The sequence below is a fragment of the Columba livia genome, chromosome 5 (assembly GCF_036013475.1).
Source record: "Columba livia isolate bColLiv1 breed racing homer chromosome 5, bColLiv1.pat.W.v2, whole genome shotgun sequence".
NCBI classification, from domain to species: Eukaryota; Metazoa; Chordata; class Aves; order Columbiformes; family Columbidae; genus Columba; species Columba livia.
This window is the reverse complement of record NC_088606.1, coordinates 3,372,167-3,388,911: the sequence shown is the minus strand read 5'-3', so window position 1 is coordinate 3,388,911 and position 16,745 is coordinate 3,372,167. Positions and strand designations below refer to the sequence as shown.

General features: G+C 38.6%; 1 protein-coding gene across 2 annotated transcripts in view; it reads right to left on the bottom strand.

Moving 5' to 3' along the window:
- Positions 1-338: 338 nt before the first annotated feature.
- The window catches only part of EXOC5 (exocyst complex component 5), a 26,046-nt gene continuing 9,639 nt past the window's right edge, over positions 339-16,745 (bottom strand). Inside the window, exons 5-19 of one of the 2 annotated variants that reach the window (XM_065063096.1) lie at positions 14,353-14,417; positions 13,889-13,917; positions 13,632-13,741; positions 13,107-13,151; positions 12,871-13,011; positions 11,727-11,809; positions 11,055-11,264; positions 10,761-10,796; positions 9,736-9,883; positions 7,929-8,037; positions 6,995-7,115; positions 6,795-6,881; positions 3,797-3,905; positions 3,122-3,337; positions 339-2,680 (exon numbers count right to left, since the gene is read on the bottom strand). In XM_065063096.1, the coding sequence (XP_064919168.1) occupies positions 2,492-2,680; positions 3,122-3,337; positions 3,797-3,905; positions 6,795-6,881; positions 6,995-7,115; positions 7,929-8,037; positions 9,736-9,883; positions 10,761-10,796; positions 11,055-11,264; positions 11,727-11,809; positions 12,871-13,011; positions 13,107-13,151; positions 13,632-13,741; positions 13,889-13,917; positions 14,353-14,417 (1,698 nt within the window). In that variant the 3' untranslated portion in view covers positions 339-2,491. The remainder of the gene's footprint in view (positions 2,681-3,121; positions 3,338-3,796; positions 3,906-6,794; positions 6,882-6,994; positions 7,116-7,928; positions 8,038-9,735; positions 9,884-10,760; positions 10,797-11,054; positions 11,265-11,726; positions 11,810-12,870; positions 13,012-13,106; positions 13,152-13,631; positions 13,742-13,888; positions 13,918-14,352; positions 14,418-16,745) is intronic. The other variant, XM_005504145.3, reaches the window with a different exon arrangement.

The following is a 16,745-nucleotide window of genomic DNA, read 5'->3' as shown; positions in this document are numbered from 1 at the left end:
AGGCATTCGTTTGGTTGCCAGCCCGTTAAATGCCCACGTTCTAGGAGGGAACATTAGAAAGGCAGCATTTTAACTGATTGCATGAACGTTAAAAGGCATATTCGTATTTTGGATAGTACTTTCTTGCATTCAGAAGCCATTGGAAATATTTGCCCAAATTACATGCTAGAAAAGCTCTAAATGAAAATCAGAGTTCCCCACCCCATCCCAATCCAACTTGTATTGTAAAGTAAACTTACTGACAACGTCGCCTTCTCTAGAAATAGAAACTCTTTCAGTCTGTGCACGTGGAGGGTTTTTAAAGGAAGGGGAAAGGGAAAGCTCACACCAGTGATAAATTTGGTCAGTAAAATTATTTTATTTTTAATAGAAGGGCTTATACAATTGAGTATAAAGATATATGAAGAACATGGAAATGAAATGAGAAAAGTGTCTGGAGGGAATTCTTTTTATTGAGGAACAGTTTACATGTCTAAGTTTAAGTATTCACCTACTTTTCCTTGTCCCCCGTTAACAGGCATAATGAAAATATTGCAATGAGCATATGCATGGAAATCACAGCTAATCAAGCGAGAAATATGGTAAATACGTTTCATACAACCTTAAAGTAAGTCAAACAATCACACAACAAATTCCGAAGCACTTCTGTGATCCACAATCTCAAGATGGCCACTGGTCTGGAGTGTTTACAAATTGACACTTGTTTTTGTAGAAAGATTTTGTATTGGTTAATAAAACCACAGCCTTAAAACTGTTGGCTTTCAGTTACAGAGGTAACAGAGGTATCATCTGAATTCACATCAGAAAGAAAACTAAATGGCAGCAGTACAAGCATGTGCCTCCTCCAGTGCCCAAAACTCTTTGAGGCTTTGCCATGGCCAAGGAATAAAGCTACGGAGCCCAACAAAGCAGCCAGTCTCTCCAAATACTCGGACAGTCTGGCATCCTTGCTCTCGTTTATTGATATAATGCTCTGTTAAATCGAAAATGAAGCAGAAGAACCTCAGCTAACCAAGAGAAGTTCCACACAAGCCTGTCAATATTCACTACACCTGGGAAGTTGTTAAGAAACAGGAAAATAATTTTAGTTGACCGACCCATAAAGGAAATGTATAGAAATGCTGCTCTCAAGATGGGAGAGAAGGAAGTTTCCGTAACACACGCTGAGCCTGCAGTAGAAATAAAGTGTCACAGCAGATTTGTTCAGGGATGATAAAAGTCAGACTGAAGACACAAAGCACGGCAGTTCCAACCTGTTTTCCACAAGAGCTCACTCTGAACTCTGAACAAAGCTCTATTTACAACAGCTTTGAACTACCCCAGATGTTTCAAACATCACCGTTGCTTCAATTTGCTGGATGCGCGCTATGGGTCCATCTCTGAACCACCCTGCAGCGAAACAGACACAAAAGTAGCCTGTCTGCAATGTTAAAATTGTGATCCATGGAAGAGAAGCTTCCACACACTTCACCGTCTGATATTGCTGAGGTACTGCGGATCAATTACCTTCAGCGCAGGTATTTTCAGCTCGAGGTTTTTGCTGGAGCCGCTGTCCGTTCCACCCACATCTGAACAACTTGGCCACACTTTATCCTTTCGCCTCGTTATAATCTGAATTTATTTACATACAAAACAAGAGACAGAAGAAAGTTCTCTTCTATTAACCCAACAACAGGCACCTCCAGCTTGTAATAAGAACACCTTAGACAGGGCAGCTGCATTTATTTTAGGAGCATATATAAAATTCAGTGTGCCAGTGTCAGAAACAAGAATGTCAGATCATACGATGCCAATACATTCTGGTGGGCCCTCGACTATTAAGTGCAAAAAAAACCCAAAGCCAAAGAACCAAAAAAACCCCAAAACTTTTCACCACTTTAGTTCTGTTTAGAATGCTACAAAATGAATAAATTACATCTTTCTGGGATAGCGCTGCATTTATTCCTATATCTCAAAGAAATTCCAAGCTAATTAATTAGAGCAAAAAATTACATTGAGCAGGATAATGTTTTAAATGAAAGAAATGACTTAGAAACACCAATCAAAAATAATTTGATGATGATTAGCTGTGCTGAAGTCTAAGTCATTAAATTTGATGAAAAATGTTTTTACACTGGTCTATTCTATGTAATCCATTACCTACGCTACGCTCTGCAGTTCAAGTCTAACAAATGGTATCTGGTAATTCAATATTGAAGACTAAAATACTTTCAGTGCACCACTTGCTTTCCTACACCTACATTTCCAATTAAAAAAAGATCAGTAGCAAGTAGATTTGGAATATTCTTTACCAGGAGAACTTTAGTTTATAGGAAATATCCTTCAGATTTTCACCTGCTCACCTTCTACAGGATCACGTTTAAATATGGCTGCTGCTTTATTCTGAACAGTCACTATCCCACATAAGTTACAACCATGGTTTGGTAAGAAATCATTCCCTGTGCTTTCTGACAACTGAGATCTGCCCAAAAGTACATGTCCTCCCGTGCTCTCAGCTGAAGTGACGAGCAAGACGAGCAGATCTATAATCAACACGCAGCTGAACAAAGGAGTGAAGGATGTTCTTGTCCAGATTAGCAAGTTGTTCTCCTGAGCAAACTTGCTTTAAGTTATCCGGGGCTACAACCAGAAGATTGCAAAGTGCATGCAAGGTATCAAAGAGCTGTAACACCAACGCAATCTGTGGTTAAGAGAAAAACAGAGAAAGGTATTCAGAGTTTGAGCTGCTTGAACTCTTATGTTCACCTACATTCTCAAAATATTTCCTCCCTACAGACAATTTACACCCATCATTCTCTCCTCATGTGTGCGGAAAAATGCCCAGACACACACACGTATACACCTGTACACACACAAAGTCATGCACAGAACACATAATAATGCAAATCTGATACTTCTTCAATAAACACACGTAGCCTGCAAGCAATCAAATGGTATCAGGAAACTGCTTTTGAGGACATTATAAAGAACTGCTAGTATAGTAAGAGAATATATAACACGAGTATACGAAATGCTGATGTACAAATAGAAACCAACTATTTTTATAAAGATATCTGACTAAAAATAGACTCCTGCTACTAATTTCAACCTGGCTATACAAGACCAACCTGCACACGCTTACCTTGAAGTCTTTGGCACACTTTCTATATTCTGCCACGTCACAAATAGCCAACATGCCTCCCATGCAGCTGTAGGAATATTGCTGGAGGTGTTCGTAGATGAGTCGATGAAAACGAACTCCAAGTTCCATCAACACCGTGTCCACATTCTTACCATCCATAGAATTTCTTATCTTTTCCACCTGCTTTCTAACGTAGGCACAGACTTTAACGCAAGCCTAAATAAAAATGAAAGAAAGAAAGAAAAGAATTAGGTAACTTTCTAGAAATCTATTTTTCTCAAAGTGGCTTCCACATCATAAACTGAACACCAGTCATTAAGTCTTTAAACTTCGCACAACACATCATTGGAATTAATAATTTTCCAATTAATAATTTTCCAACAGTTTTTTATTTGCCACATAAAGATGCAAAAAATGTGAGGAGAAAGATGGATGCGACACAATATTCAATTAAGTTATAGCTGATACCAGCTCAGAAGAGAACAGTTTAATTCGGACTTTTAATTCAAACAATGATCAAGCAGGGGGAGCATGTGGGGGGAGGATCTGCTTGGTGCAAAAGGAAGTAAATTAATCAAACACACATGTTGCCTAATGCGAGCTTGGTAAGGATGTACCTGATAATGTTTATGAACATTTGAGGCTATAGGATGAGCTGGGACTTAGTTTACTCACATTAGTATATTGAATCAAAACATTGTTTTCATCTTCTGGTTTAAAATCTGTCTTCTTTTGCTCTGCAGCCAAGATGTGCTTCATCTGTCCAATCATACAATTCAGTGTCCTTTAAAGTTACAGATACAGACAGGGTTTGGAAAGGAACATTTTAATTGCCTTTAGTTTTGTATCTACTTATACTGATGCAATTCTATGCAAAAGTAAGTGGTATAAAACAATGAGGAGCACCCCCCAGTCCCTAACATTTGAGTAATCTACAGAAGATATAATAAATGTTTGCTTCTAGTGTAAGAAGCAAGCGATGCTAGGACATATCAAAGGAAATACTCATTTAACAGACATCCACACATGCACGTGGACTCTTCTGAAGTAGCAATGCAATTCTCTCAAAAAGATAAGCGTGGTTTTATATGAGCGGTTCGGAAAAATGAGAATCAGATTAATAAAGAAACAACCAGCAACCCTAAAAATACTCCTCCCTGCAAGTGCAGTGGTTGGAGCCGAGCACACAGCAGGCTGGCCAGCTGGTTTTAACGGGGACACATTAATTGTCAAGTAATCCATTCAAATCCAGCTCTTCAGAGAAACCGGATGGAATTCTTCAATGCCGAGGGAATCAGACAGCAAAGGAGGGTTCCAAAGAGTTTAGTAGAATGAGATCACATTGCGTGTTACTCAGAAGCAAGCACCAGAAAACACTTGGAAAATGAAGGGAGGGGGGAAGAAAAACCTCTTCCTCGGCCAGAGCCTGGTATTTCTTTTGTTCCCAGAAATCTAATAGAGTTTTACAGTGTCATTTATTTCTCCCTCACAGGTTTTATCTTTTCAGAACATTATCTAGGGTCAAGACCCTGGTTTACGTTAAGTCTGAACCAAAGGTCAAACAGCAAAGCAAGGCGAGAGGTTCCACACCTCCCTCAGTGCCAAGAACCTCTCATCTCCTTTTCCCCTCCCCTTTTCTTCACCCCTCTCACTCCTTTTTACACAGAAATACTGAAAGAAAACCAGTTGAAGTAATTTTATTTGGCTAATAAATCACTTTTCCAGAGGCAGACAACAGCTATGAATGCTATTCAATAAGTTGCTGTTGGACTTCTTCAGACTGGATAACACTGAAATCACCCATGTTGAGAAATTTGCTTTTATTTTTAAACTAAATCATTCCTTTAAGCAAGAAAATCAATTCTCAACAGCATCAGTGGCATGTAAGCCGGCACAGAAACATTCTACATGTTACATTCATCTCAAAACTAATCTGTCTTTTCTATGTTCCAAAGCACAAACGCATTTTTGAATTTTGCATCCACAAACCTTTGAACAGACCATTTTCCAACAGGGACTTGAAGGGGCAACGATGTGTTCAGGGGCAACAGGGGCAATGAAGATGATTAAAGGAGTGGAGCATCTACCTTATGAGGAAAGGCTGAGGGAGCTGGGGCTCTGGAGCTGGACAAGAGGAGATTGAGGGGTGACCCCATTAATGTTTACAGATATATAAAGGGTGAGTGTCAGGAGGATGGAGCCAGGCTCTACCCCTTGTCCTACCATTGTTTGTCACCGAGAAATGAGCGCAAACCGAAACAGAGGAGGTGACAACCAATGGCATGACAAGGGGCAATGGGTTCAAACTGGAACACAGGAGGTTCCACTTAAATTTGAGAAGAAACTTGTTCCCGGTGAGGGTGGCAGAGCCTGGCCCAGGCTGCCCAGGGGGTTGTGGAGTCTCCTTCTGTGCAGACATTCCAACCCGCCTGGACACCTTCCTGTGTAACCTCATCTGGGTGTTCCTGCTCCATGGGGGATTGCACTGGATGAGCTTTCCAGGTCCCTTCCAATCCCTGACATTCTGGGATCCTGTGATTCCTAAGTGTTATCACTTTTAAGAGATGAATTATTTTACACAAACAGTTGCAAACTCTTGTAATGCCGATGACCAAGCTACGTCTGTCTATTAATAGATCTAATCCTATGGCCTCAACGGTTCAAATATTTCAGACTTTGTGTTTAAACCTGTAAGGTCGCTCCCAGCAGGAGCAGCTGAAATCTCAGTTGTCACTTCCACACTCTCCACCTTTCTTCTTCCACCTACAGAAAACGTAGGTGCACATAACGTATCCACTCTCCTCTTCATCTCTCTGCAGAAAGCAACCACTAGGACACAAATATAAAGCCTGTTTTTCCTACACTGTTCTCATCCCTCTCTGGTACGGTGCGATCTTTACAAAAACCTCAATATTAATTTCCAGAGTAGCCCTCGTTACCCACAGGATGGCTTATTCCTGTTACTGCAGAGAGAAAACAGGCACAGTAAGTGCATGTAACAGGTTCTAGGTTGACTAATTCCACCTTGAAATATAGGAATACTATGTGCTTTCTGGACCAAAGCAGGGCATTGCACAACACCTCCATTTCCTAATGTTAAGCTTGTTGGTTTTTTATTTTCCTCTGCTGTAAAATGAGTCACTCACAACCTCAAAGCAAGTCAATGTCAGAATCAAAATTATTCCAGGTCTACAGACTTGTATGACTGGGTCTAATCCATAGCACCGTGCAGATTCAAGCAAATCATCTAACCTATTTTTGTCAAACTTTGCTCCTAATGGAAATACTGTAAGTCTTTAACCTATTTCAATCATCACTCCTTTCCCTAAAGTAGAAAAAAGCAGCTTGAGACAGTAAGGGAAAACCAAATTACTGCACTCTTTCAACTTCAACAAATACTTGAAGATCCTCCTAGAAGTCCTTATGGGCCAGAAATCTGCCATGGGAAATAGGACTCTCTAACAAACCAATGAATCTAAATTTCCTATGCACAATAAAGCATACTTACAGATCTAAAATAATAATAATAATAATAATAATAATAATAATAATAATAATAATAATAATAATAATAATAATAATAATAATTTGTCTTAAAAGGAAAGCTAACATGCATCACAAAGGAGTTCTATAAAAAAATGATGATGAACAGAAGGTTTAAATCTCTACTTGCCTATCGATACCCATATCCAGCTTCACTTCCATTTGTTCTATGATGTCCTTTTTCTTCTGAAGGCATTCGGATAGTTTAGGAGAAGAACTGCAACAGCAGAAAGGGTTGAGTGTGTGACAGAGCGTTAAAATAACACAAATCTGTCTGTTGGGTCTGCTAATTACAACACGATTCAGGAAATGCTAATCAAAATAAGGTACCTGATCAATGGCATCAGATGATCGTTGAACTGCTTGTCAAATAAATGGAAAATGGTATTGGCCTGGTGGACAACATCCAAGAAATAAAGGTTTGCGTTCTTTGAATCAGAAGAGGGAATGCCTAAAGCCAAGAAGGTTTCATTAGGATTGTAATGACACGCAGTTCTTATAATTAGCATGATGATTTTTTAAATATGCGGAATTTTTCCACGAATCCTTAAATCACAGGCTTAGAGTTTCAAAAATTTACCATGGTGCCATATATAGAATACTTCTCAGAGCTATAGCAGGTAATAACCATAAGCATAGAAGTATATTGCTTTTAAAGTTTCTACAAGCAAAACTGAGCAGCCAATTTGAATATTTCTTGAGAACGCAAGTTTTATGCTTCCACATGGGAAAGGGAGGTTCTGAATATCAAGATTTGCGCTTCTTTAATACAAGTAGTTTTCCTATTTACTGTCACTTTTTAAAATGCACATGTATCCAAACAAGCATGGACTTCTTACAAAATGTAAGACAATAAAAGCCTTAATATAAATGTATTCTTAATATAAATGTATTCTTAATATAAATGTATTCTTAATATAAATGTATTCTTAATATAAATGTATTCTTAATATAAATGTATTCTTAATATAAATGTATAATGTGGCACAGAGAACAATTAAGAGGCAGATAGTGCTGATGTCCCAGTTTTCGTGACATAAATGTGCTTGAAGACAGCAGCACGTTTCTGTCTGTGCATCAATTCCCTAAATGGAAGTTCCACTTCAGAAGACACTAAATACCGACTCCCAAACACATTAAAATGAATTTCATTTAACCAGTACATTCTAAACAAGGCCAATCAATAAGGCACAGAAAGGACCCGCAAAGATCAACTGCCCAAAAAGGCCAATGAGATGAAATGCTCAGAAAACATTATACTCACCAGCAAGACCTGTTTCTAATGCATAATCGATGTGTTCAGTGCATAAGAATTCCACAAGCATAGAAAAAATTCTGAAAGCATTTTTCGGTAAGTCAGATGGATCAGAGAGCTTTAAAGAAGAAAAAAAATGATCCCAAAGGTCAGTTCTACATACATTTGAAAGTTTATCTGATATTGCATAGGGGTTAAGCTTAAAATATAACAAGTATTCCAGAGTAATTGGAATTTTGTTCTAAATTAAAAGGATCCATATAGAGAACTATTCAGGAATGAATGAACAAGTAACAAGTGAGGTGAAAAACACACCACAGGATGATACAGAAAGTAAAAGTATAAAGTGGTTCTAATAACAATAGTATTACTAAGGGTAAAGATTGTTTAATAGTCATTAAAATGCCTTTTTCCTCTTTTACTGAGCTTCTGCCACTGGCCAGAGACAGGAGCCTGGGTTAGATGGGCCTTCTCAAGCAGCCAGGGCAGCTGCTCTTGGATCACTTGGGCAGCAAAAAAAACCCCAACAACAAAACACCATTACAGAGGTTTCCAAACACCAAAATATTCCAATAGATGGTTACATTCAGAATCAACCACCGATTTTTCCTAAAGCAGCGACAGTTGGGACACGCTGTGTATCTGCACGCATCTGTCACGTAATATCAATATGACAATTAATTACCCAGGGGCACGTTTAATTTCTTTTGCACAGCGAGTTGTCCTGACCACAAACAAAACCCCAGAGGTGTGTATGACAATGGAGAAGTTATAAACTTATAATTCTAAAAATCTCCTTACCTGCCAACATCTGGTTTCTACCCAAATACATCCACTTGTTGTTAGAACAAGTATGAAAAAAATCTGATCCCAACAGGAAAGAAAATAATAAAACAACCAAACTTGTGCACAACTGCAAAAAAGTTTGTTTGTATGGTTAATTTAATAATTTCTAGCAACTACTGTATTGAGAAAAATCATCTACCTGTTCGTCTTGCGGTCACTGACTTTCACCACTGAGAAGGTTTTGATCCCAGTGTGTGCATGTTACAGCCCTGGACTTGTGTTTTGTTATATCTTTGGCCCCTCTAAGTTCATAAAATATTAAAACTTCTTAGTATCTGGAATGTTAAGTTTTCCTGCACTGAGCTAATTTAAAACATTAGAGGCATTAAAACTCGTTAGAAATCAGCGTGTTTAGTTACTAAAAATTTCCTAGCATTTAAGTTTACAATTAAATTTCAAGGGGTTTCATTTATACTGAAGTACCAAACACTAATTGACAGGCAGTAAAACCAGCAATTTAATCAGAAGGGAAAACACCTTTTTTCTGTTCTTGTTCGACTACAGCGTTTAAAGAACAATACAGAGTTAACAAGGTGAAACAACGTTAAAGATTATTTCTCCCAGCATTCTATTGGTGATATTCTCTAATGCCCAAAGAAATGGCACTTGACACAGGACAACAACTGTTGAACTATTCTCTATATTTTTAAAGCAGGAAAAAGAAATTACATGAAAGGCATCTCAGGTCTAATTTAGTAAGAAAAGCAACACAGATAATAGGTTTAACCCTCCTCCCGTCTTCTAAAAATAGTATTAAAACCCATATAATACAACTAGACCCACACTTAAAAAGCAAATCCTTGGACTCCACCATGACCCTGATACAGTGAAAAAATACACAAGAGAATTAATTTGTTTAATAATGTCCTTCCTTTCTTCCTATCCCACTTGAATCAAAACTCAAACCTGGAGATTTAATTCCACACAGAAAAATTCCATCGCTAATGGAGATCACGGGAAGCAAACTCACCCTGTGACATCTTTCAAAAGCTTGTTTAGTTTCTTGCAGAAGATTAACCACCACTTCTTGCGACAGAAAAGTTTCTCCATGCGTGTCAATACTCGGCCCCAGCGGTAAGTTTGTACGTTGCCTTATTCTCTCTTTGAGGTCTTGAATACTAGAGCAAAGACATAGCACAAGAAGATTTCACCGGGTGGCAATTTTAATGCTCAAATTCAACAATGACTTTGGATGTTTTAGTTGTTGACTTAAAAAACAGAACTCAGGACACGGTTTAGGATACACAAGCATTGAGACAGTCTTGCAAGCTTCACAAAAATTGCGAGTAAATGCAAAACTATCGCGTGGTCAGCTGTGTTGTACCATGACACCAGCTGCTCCCCATGAGGAATAAGAGTCATTTCAATCAAATCCTGTGGCACTTATGGTCTGTGGACAAAGTTTAGCTTCCATACATTCTGTCATATATTGTATTAATACTTTCAAAGCACTAATGAGAGCTTTCTATCTCTGCCATACCCACAAATCCTCTCATCCTCATCCACTATCTCAGCGGTCCTGATTTAGTCAAGCATGCTCCAACACATTTCCATGCATAAAACAACCCATAAAGTCAGTCACTATGATCAATTTAATTTTCCCCAAGAAAATTAAATTCTCATCTTTGTTTTTTAATTTATTTAACTACTTTGCTGCTGCTGTTCTCTCCAAATCACTTCTCATTCTTGACACACTGAACCCAGTAGCTCTTTGAGAGGTGCAATACTCTTATCACCTCTACTTCACACAAGTTTTAATTCTTCCTTTCCCACTTCTTTCTACTCCTTTATTAGAGTTTCTCTACCCTGAGGATAATGAAGTCTTGTTTTACCTTTCTCTAAGTCCATTGCATCTTCTGGGCTCATTAAGAGCTTTCTCACTGACATTGCTATGGTCTTTTCCCCTTCCTAGGTCTTGGGAGGGGACCACAAGACCTGGGCAGGTGAAAAAAAAATGTATGCTTTTAGATACACACATATACATGCTTTAGGTACCTTAATTTTGCTTCAGTCCTTTTGTGGATCTGGATCCTAAGTTGAAACATAGGTTTAACTGGTATTTTTCATTTCCCACGAGCATATAAATATCATGCATCACCTTTCACATGTACTGAGAGCAAGACACTTTTTTAGCAGAAGTTAACATAGTGACAGCAACTTCTAAAAAGCTGCAGGTCATTTTAGCCACCTGCTTTCTTGCAGTTCATCATCTGACATGGCAAACACTGTTTCCCCCCTTACCGCCCCCCTTTCATTTCAAAAGCATGAAACTTGACGGAAGAAACTTACCCTCCAGTGCCAATGGACCTTTTCTGGTGGTTTTTGGAATCGTAATAGCGTTGCAGAATCATAGCGCTCCGACTTTTCAAGTAACCAATTTCCACCTCAATGTAATTCTCCAAGTAGGAAATGAAAATGGATTTGATAAGCTTAGACAAGAAAGTCTGCTTATCAGTACCCAAGTTAAACTCCATCAATTTGCTTGACAGATTAGTAGTTCTTTATGCAAAAGAAACAAAGAAAGGGAGAGGAGGAAAGGGTTGAGTTTGTATGAATTACAGTATTACATGTTTGTAAAGCACATAGCACAACAGAATCCTGATTGCGATTAAGACTTCTAGCAGCTCTACATTTAAGTCGAGAATTTTGCATAATTCGTGTTCAATTCCATATGGTACAATTGCAATAAATGAGTCGCTGGCGAGATGCAGACGACTGGCTTTTGCACACTTTTAGAATTGCTCTCAAAGATCACTATATTAAATACTTGCCATGAAAAATAATAACCACAATTTTAAACTTTCTTCAGGAAAGCAAACACTGTCAAAGTTAATGTCCACAAAAAACCTTCCATTTTTATGAGAAGTTTACACTTGGCTTCTCTTCTCACGTCTTGATAATACATCAGTGTATTACAAGAGAATATCTACAACAATAATTTCATCATCAATATAAAAATACCTTGTGTATAGATCATAGAGGTTCTTAAGATACTGTTCTGCATCTGATTTCCTGTGTTCCTCCAGCTGGTCCTTCACATAACTCTGTAAAATGTGGGTACATCTGTTAGAAGATAAACTAGCAACCACAGATCATACTCATGATTCGCTAGATTATATGTAATTTACTGCAAAGTGTACATCTTACTTAAGGTAATTCATATATTCTTTGGTTTTAAATCTCTAATTTACAGATGTATAGAGTTCAATGCATCTCTTAGAAGAAAATTATTTAGTAATACAAAGCAGTAGCGTGTGAAGCAAAGACAAGAGACAGATTGGTTCGAAAATATGCTTGACCAACAATCATGAAATCTCCTCTTTTTAAGAATAAAAACCATCAGAGGCCTAGGGGCATTTCTGCAGATGACAGTAAGCAAAGGAGACATGTATTCACTTCTTGTAACATACACAAAGCAGATGCAAGCTTACAGCCTTCTTGTCATTGACTATTTGGACAAATATTACTTACCACACAATACTAAGTCAAACCCAACACACAAATTTGGGGTTGAAACACAAGCTCGATCTCTAAACCATAAGGAGAATTATATCTACAAGGATAGTGCTTTTTGCGACAAGTAGTCACATTGTTGACTTCACACATTAAAGTGACTGTATTTACAGGATGGGAAACTCAATATTTCCAACTGTTCCAGACTTTCACATAAATACTGCAGTAGCTGTGAGACAGTATGCACAACATAAGCTATTTTGGCTTGTTTGATGCTAACCTTACACATGAAACTCAATTCCAAGGATGAACAATTAAATGTGAAACTTTCTGACATATTCTTGGTAGCGGGCATCCAGAGGAAATGAAATATGCATCTTGTGAATTAGCTAATGAACACACTGATTCCCTTATAATTTTACATATTGAATTTGACTATTTTCAGTCGCACCGTGTTCAAAGTACAAGCAGCTTTATTTGATACAGGCTTGATTATCTGTCTGAATTGTTACAGAGCAATCAGCTGTGACTCCACATCCTCATCCAAGATAACAAATATTATAAATTCTCATTAATTGTTACCACTAGATATAATACTTTTTAACGAAAAATCTCCTCAACAAACTTCAATGTGTTAAAATCTAAAATATACCTGAAGTTTAACTTCAAAGATATTTTGAATGAGTTTGGCTAGCACAGTCTCCGGATTGCTAAAGACTTCTCCAACTTGCTTATTCACGCGTTGGCAGAGGATGGCTGCATCTTCAAAGACGTCATTCCTCAAGAATGCACCCTAGGGTTTCAGAAGCATATTTTGTAATATATTTAGAACTATACGATAAATAAGTCAACACACAAAGAGATACATATAAAACAACATGCATTTACCTCTTGACACTGTTTTATGTACACGTCAACGCAATGGGAATAGCCCTGTGGAAGGAGTAAACAACTTGGTGTTAAAGCAGGTTCTCTGTGCTTTCATTATAGAATTAAATGAAGGGAACAATCCCTGTGAAAAAGTTACTGCAAAAAAAAATAGATTCATTGAAAGCGTAGACTCTTTTAAACCCATTTTTGTCACAAGCCTAATGTAACGTCACTTTTCACCACTCTAAGTGGATACACACCACAAGTTTCAACACACTTCTTGAGCATGGAAGTCAGTTCATATATCTACAAGAAAATAATATATTGGAACAGTCTCTACTGACACCACTTCCAATCCCTCATCGTCTGCCTCTTTTATTCCCCTGCACTTGATTTCAGATGGAACATCTCAGTATTTTTAAAGTTATTCACATTATCTGGTGTGGTGGCTGTGCCCATGCAAACATGTTCACTTAAAACAAGCACTTAGTGTATCATGGGTTGTTTTATTTATGTATTTAAATGGAAACCCTTGGTTTTTACCTTAAAATGAAGCAAAACTGCTGCTACTTCTCTCATTCTGGAGATTTCGCCTCTCCGCTGTGCGCTGGTAAACTCTTGAATTAGCTGGCACTCTAAATCATGGTACTTACCTGGAAAGGGGATAACAACAAAAATCCATCAGGCTACGTAATGCAAGCACCAACCAAAACCGTAACACCGACAGTATTGCGTACTTCTTTAATCATATTTAACAACTCAACTACAGGAACACAGACTGAACAGAACTGATAACTTACTTGCTATCTTTGATTTTACTTCAGAAAACCTGTTAACAAAAAAAACACCACGATTAAATTCAAATCCACATGACGAGAAGAATCACAGCCATCCTAGATCATGAATAACAGCCACTCTGCTTAAAAATGAAAACATGTAACACAAAGATGACAGAAAAGTTACACGCTATATATCCATAAAAACCTACAAGCATCTAATTCAAATCTAGCACTAAGTCAGCACAGCAAAATTATCCCATTAAAAGTCTGCTAAGCAGTTTAGGATGTGTATGTAAGGATGATCCCACAACATGAGTGTGCGAACATAAGTTTGAGAATAGAAGAGAGAAATGAGCACACCATCTATCTTAAAGGCTACATGAATCACTAAGTAAAGCACCAAAAATTAGACAAGGGAAGCATGAGAAAATTATACTTATGTGAAGGGTTTTTTTTTCCCCAAAGAAGTTCAGATAGAATTGTACCTGTCAAAAGGCAGTTCCTGGGCAATCAAATGCAGTTTCTGAATAATATCAGCTGCCTCCTTAATCTGTTAAGAGTAAAACATGACATAATTAGCAAAGAAGGTCTGATTGTGGGCTATTCCTTTCCTCCCCCTCCACTGCCTAATTTTTATAGGTGCAGTTGATGCACGCATGGAAGAAATCACCCACTTAAAGTCCCCATATGTACTTTTATGATGCTTAAAGTTTTGGGGTTTGTTTTTGTTTTAGTTTGTTTGGTTTGATTTTGTGTTTGGGGGGGGTTTGTTTGTTTGTTTTTGTTGGTGGTGGTTTGTGTGCGGTTTTGTTTGTTTGTTTTTTAACATAAAATTACATAGGTCAAAAGATGATTAAAAGTCCTTAGTTACGTGTTCACATGGAGCTCGTCTGTGTAAGTGTCTAAATTACCTGGACAAATAGCTCATCACTGCACTGTGCCAACCGAAGATTCTTCAGGGCTGATTAGATCAGAATGTAACTAGAGCAACGTCAGGAAAATTTGCACCCTCCCATTTGGGAATCAAATATATAACTGTAACACAGAGCTGGCCGAACAGCAACATTATAAGGCATTAGGATAAAAGTCTTATTGACTCACACCCAAGCAGAAGAAAACTGTTGAACTCAGAAGTGAAATGGTTAGCAACCCTTGCACACATGGCTCACACAATCCCAGAATGTCAAGGATTGGAAGGGACCTGGAAAGCTCATCCAGTGCAATCCCCCCATGGAGCAGGAACACCCAGATGAGGTTACACAGGAAGGTGTCCAGGCGGGTTGGAATGTCTGCACAGAAGGAGACTCCACAACCCCCTGGGCAGCCTGGGCCAGTGTTCTGTTACCCTTACTGAGAAGAAGTTTCTTCTAAAATTTAAGTGGAACCTCTTGTGTTCCAGTTTGTACCCATTACCCCTTATCCTATCATTGGTTGTCACTAAGAAGAGCCTGGCTCCATCCTCCTGACACTCACCCTTTACATATTTGTAAGCATTAATGAGGTCACCCCTCAGCCTCCTCTTGTCCAGCTCCAGAGCCCCAGCTCCCTCAGCCTTTCCTCACACAGGAGATGCTCCACTCCCTTGATCTTTGATGCCCTACACTGGACTCTCTCCAGCAGTTCCCTGTCCTGCTGGAACTGAGGGGCCACATCTGGACACAATATTCCAGGTGTGGTCTCCCCAGGGCAGAGCAGAGGGGCAGGAGAACCTCTCTGACCTACTGACCACCCCCTTCTAACCCACCCCAGGTACCATTGGCTTCCTGGCCACAAGGGCCCAGTGCTGGCTCATGGTCACCCTGCTGTCCCCAGGACCCCCAGGTCCCTTTCCCCTTGATGGAATTGGCTGTAACCAAAAAAGTCACAACAGTGCTCACCATGAAGAGGAGAGGAAGGCGAGAAAGGGGATCAAAGCAGAGTATAGTTGGGAGTATGTCATATTCTCCCAAGGAAGGAGAAATTTCTCTATTAGAAATTACAAACTCTGAGGTCCAAAGCAAAAATCAAGATGGAAGTTAATCATGCATCTCCAAAATATGAATAGCTGCACAAATACAAAAGCTAACAAATGAAGTTAACGCAGCATGCAAATCTCTGCTCTGTCCTGGCCAGCAAAACCTTTTATCATTTTTTTTTCCTCCCCACAACCAATCAGCATGGGAAGTGCACCCAAGTACCAGTTAGTGACTGCTTCGCCGTGCTGACAAACTTATCTACCAGATTTTTCAGATCCTTCAACAGAAGGTATTATGAAACTTCAAGTTATAAGTGAAAATTTAATTCTTTATGATACCTCAGCAGACAACATACAATTCTCTTTAACTTATGTTTTGTTATTTGCCATGTTACCATTAAATATTTTGTAAATGTATGTTTTATTTCTACTTAGGAAAAAAGAAAGAAAAACTTATGCAGGTCTGGAAAAGGCTGTCCATAGAACAACTTCTGTTATGTGAAACCTCTGTTTTCCTTGGAAGTCGAGAAGTTTTTATGTGCTCCCTCTTTGATTAGGGCAAACTATCAACTGGCAATTACCATAGATCCAGAGACCATCAATCAAAAGTCACTATGCAACTGACTTCTTGGGAATACAACTACCTGAAATGATTAGCTTTTTCATTTCCCTGACAGATACCTTCAGCTCAGTAGAGAGGGGATGACTATTAACCTATTCTTGGTTCCTTTATGAGCTGCATTTTAAGCACGTGTCTTTGCTGAATGTGCAAACCAAGTTTTTACTGTTTCCACGTACTGGAATGTTTTTCCTGACTGCAACCACACCACTGCACAGAATTGGAGGAGAGTGGGAAGATTCTTCAGGACACACCTCAAACCCCCCAAAACAAAACAAAAAGCAAATACAACACTACAGCAAAAA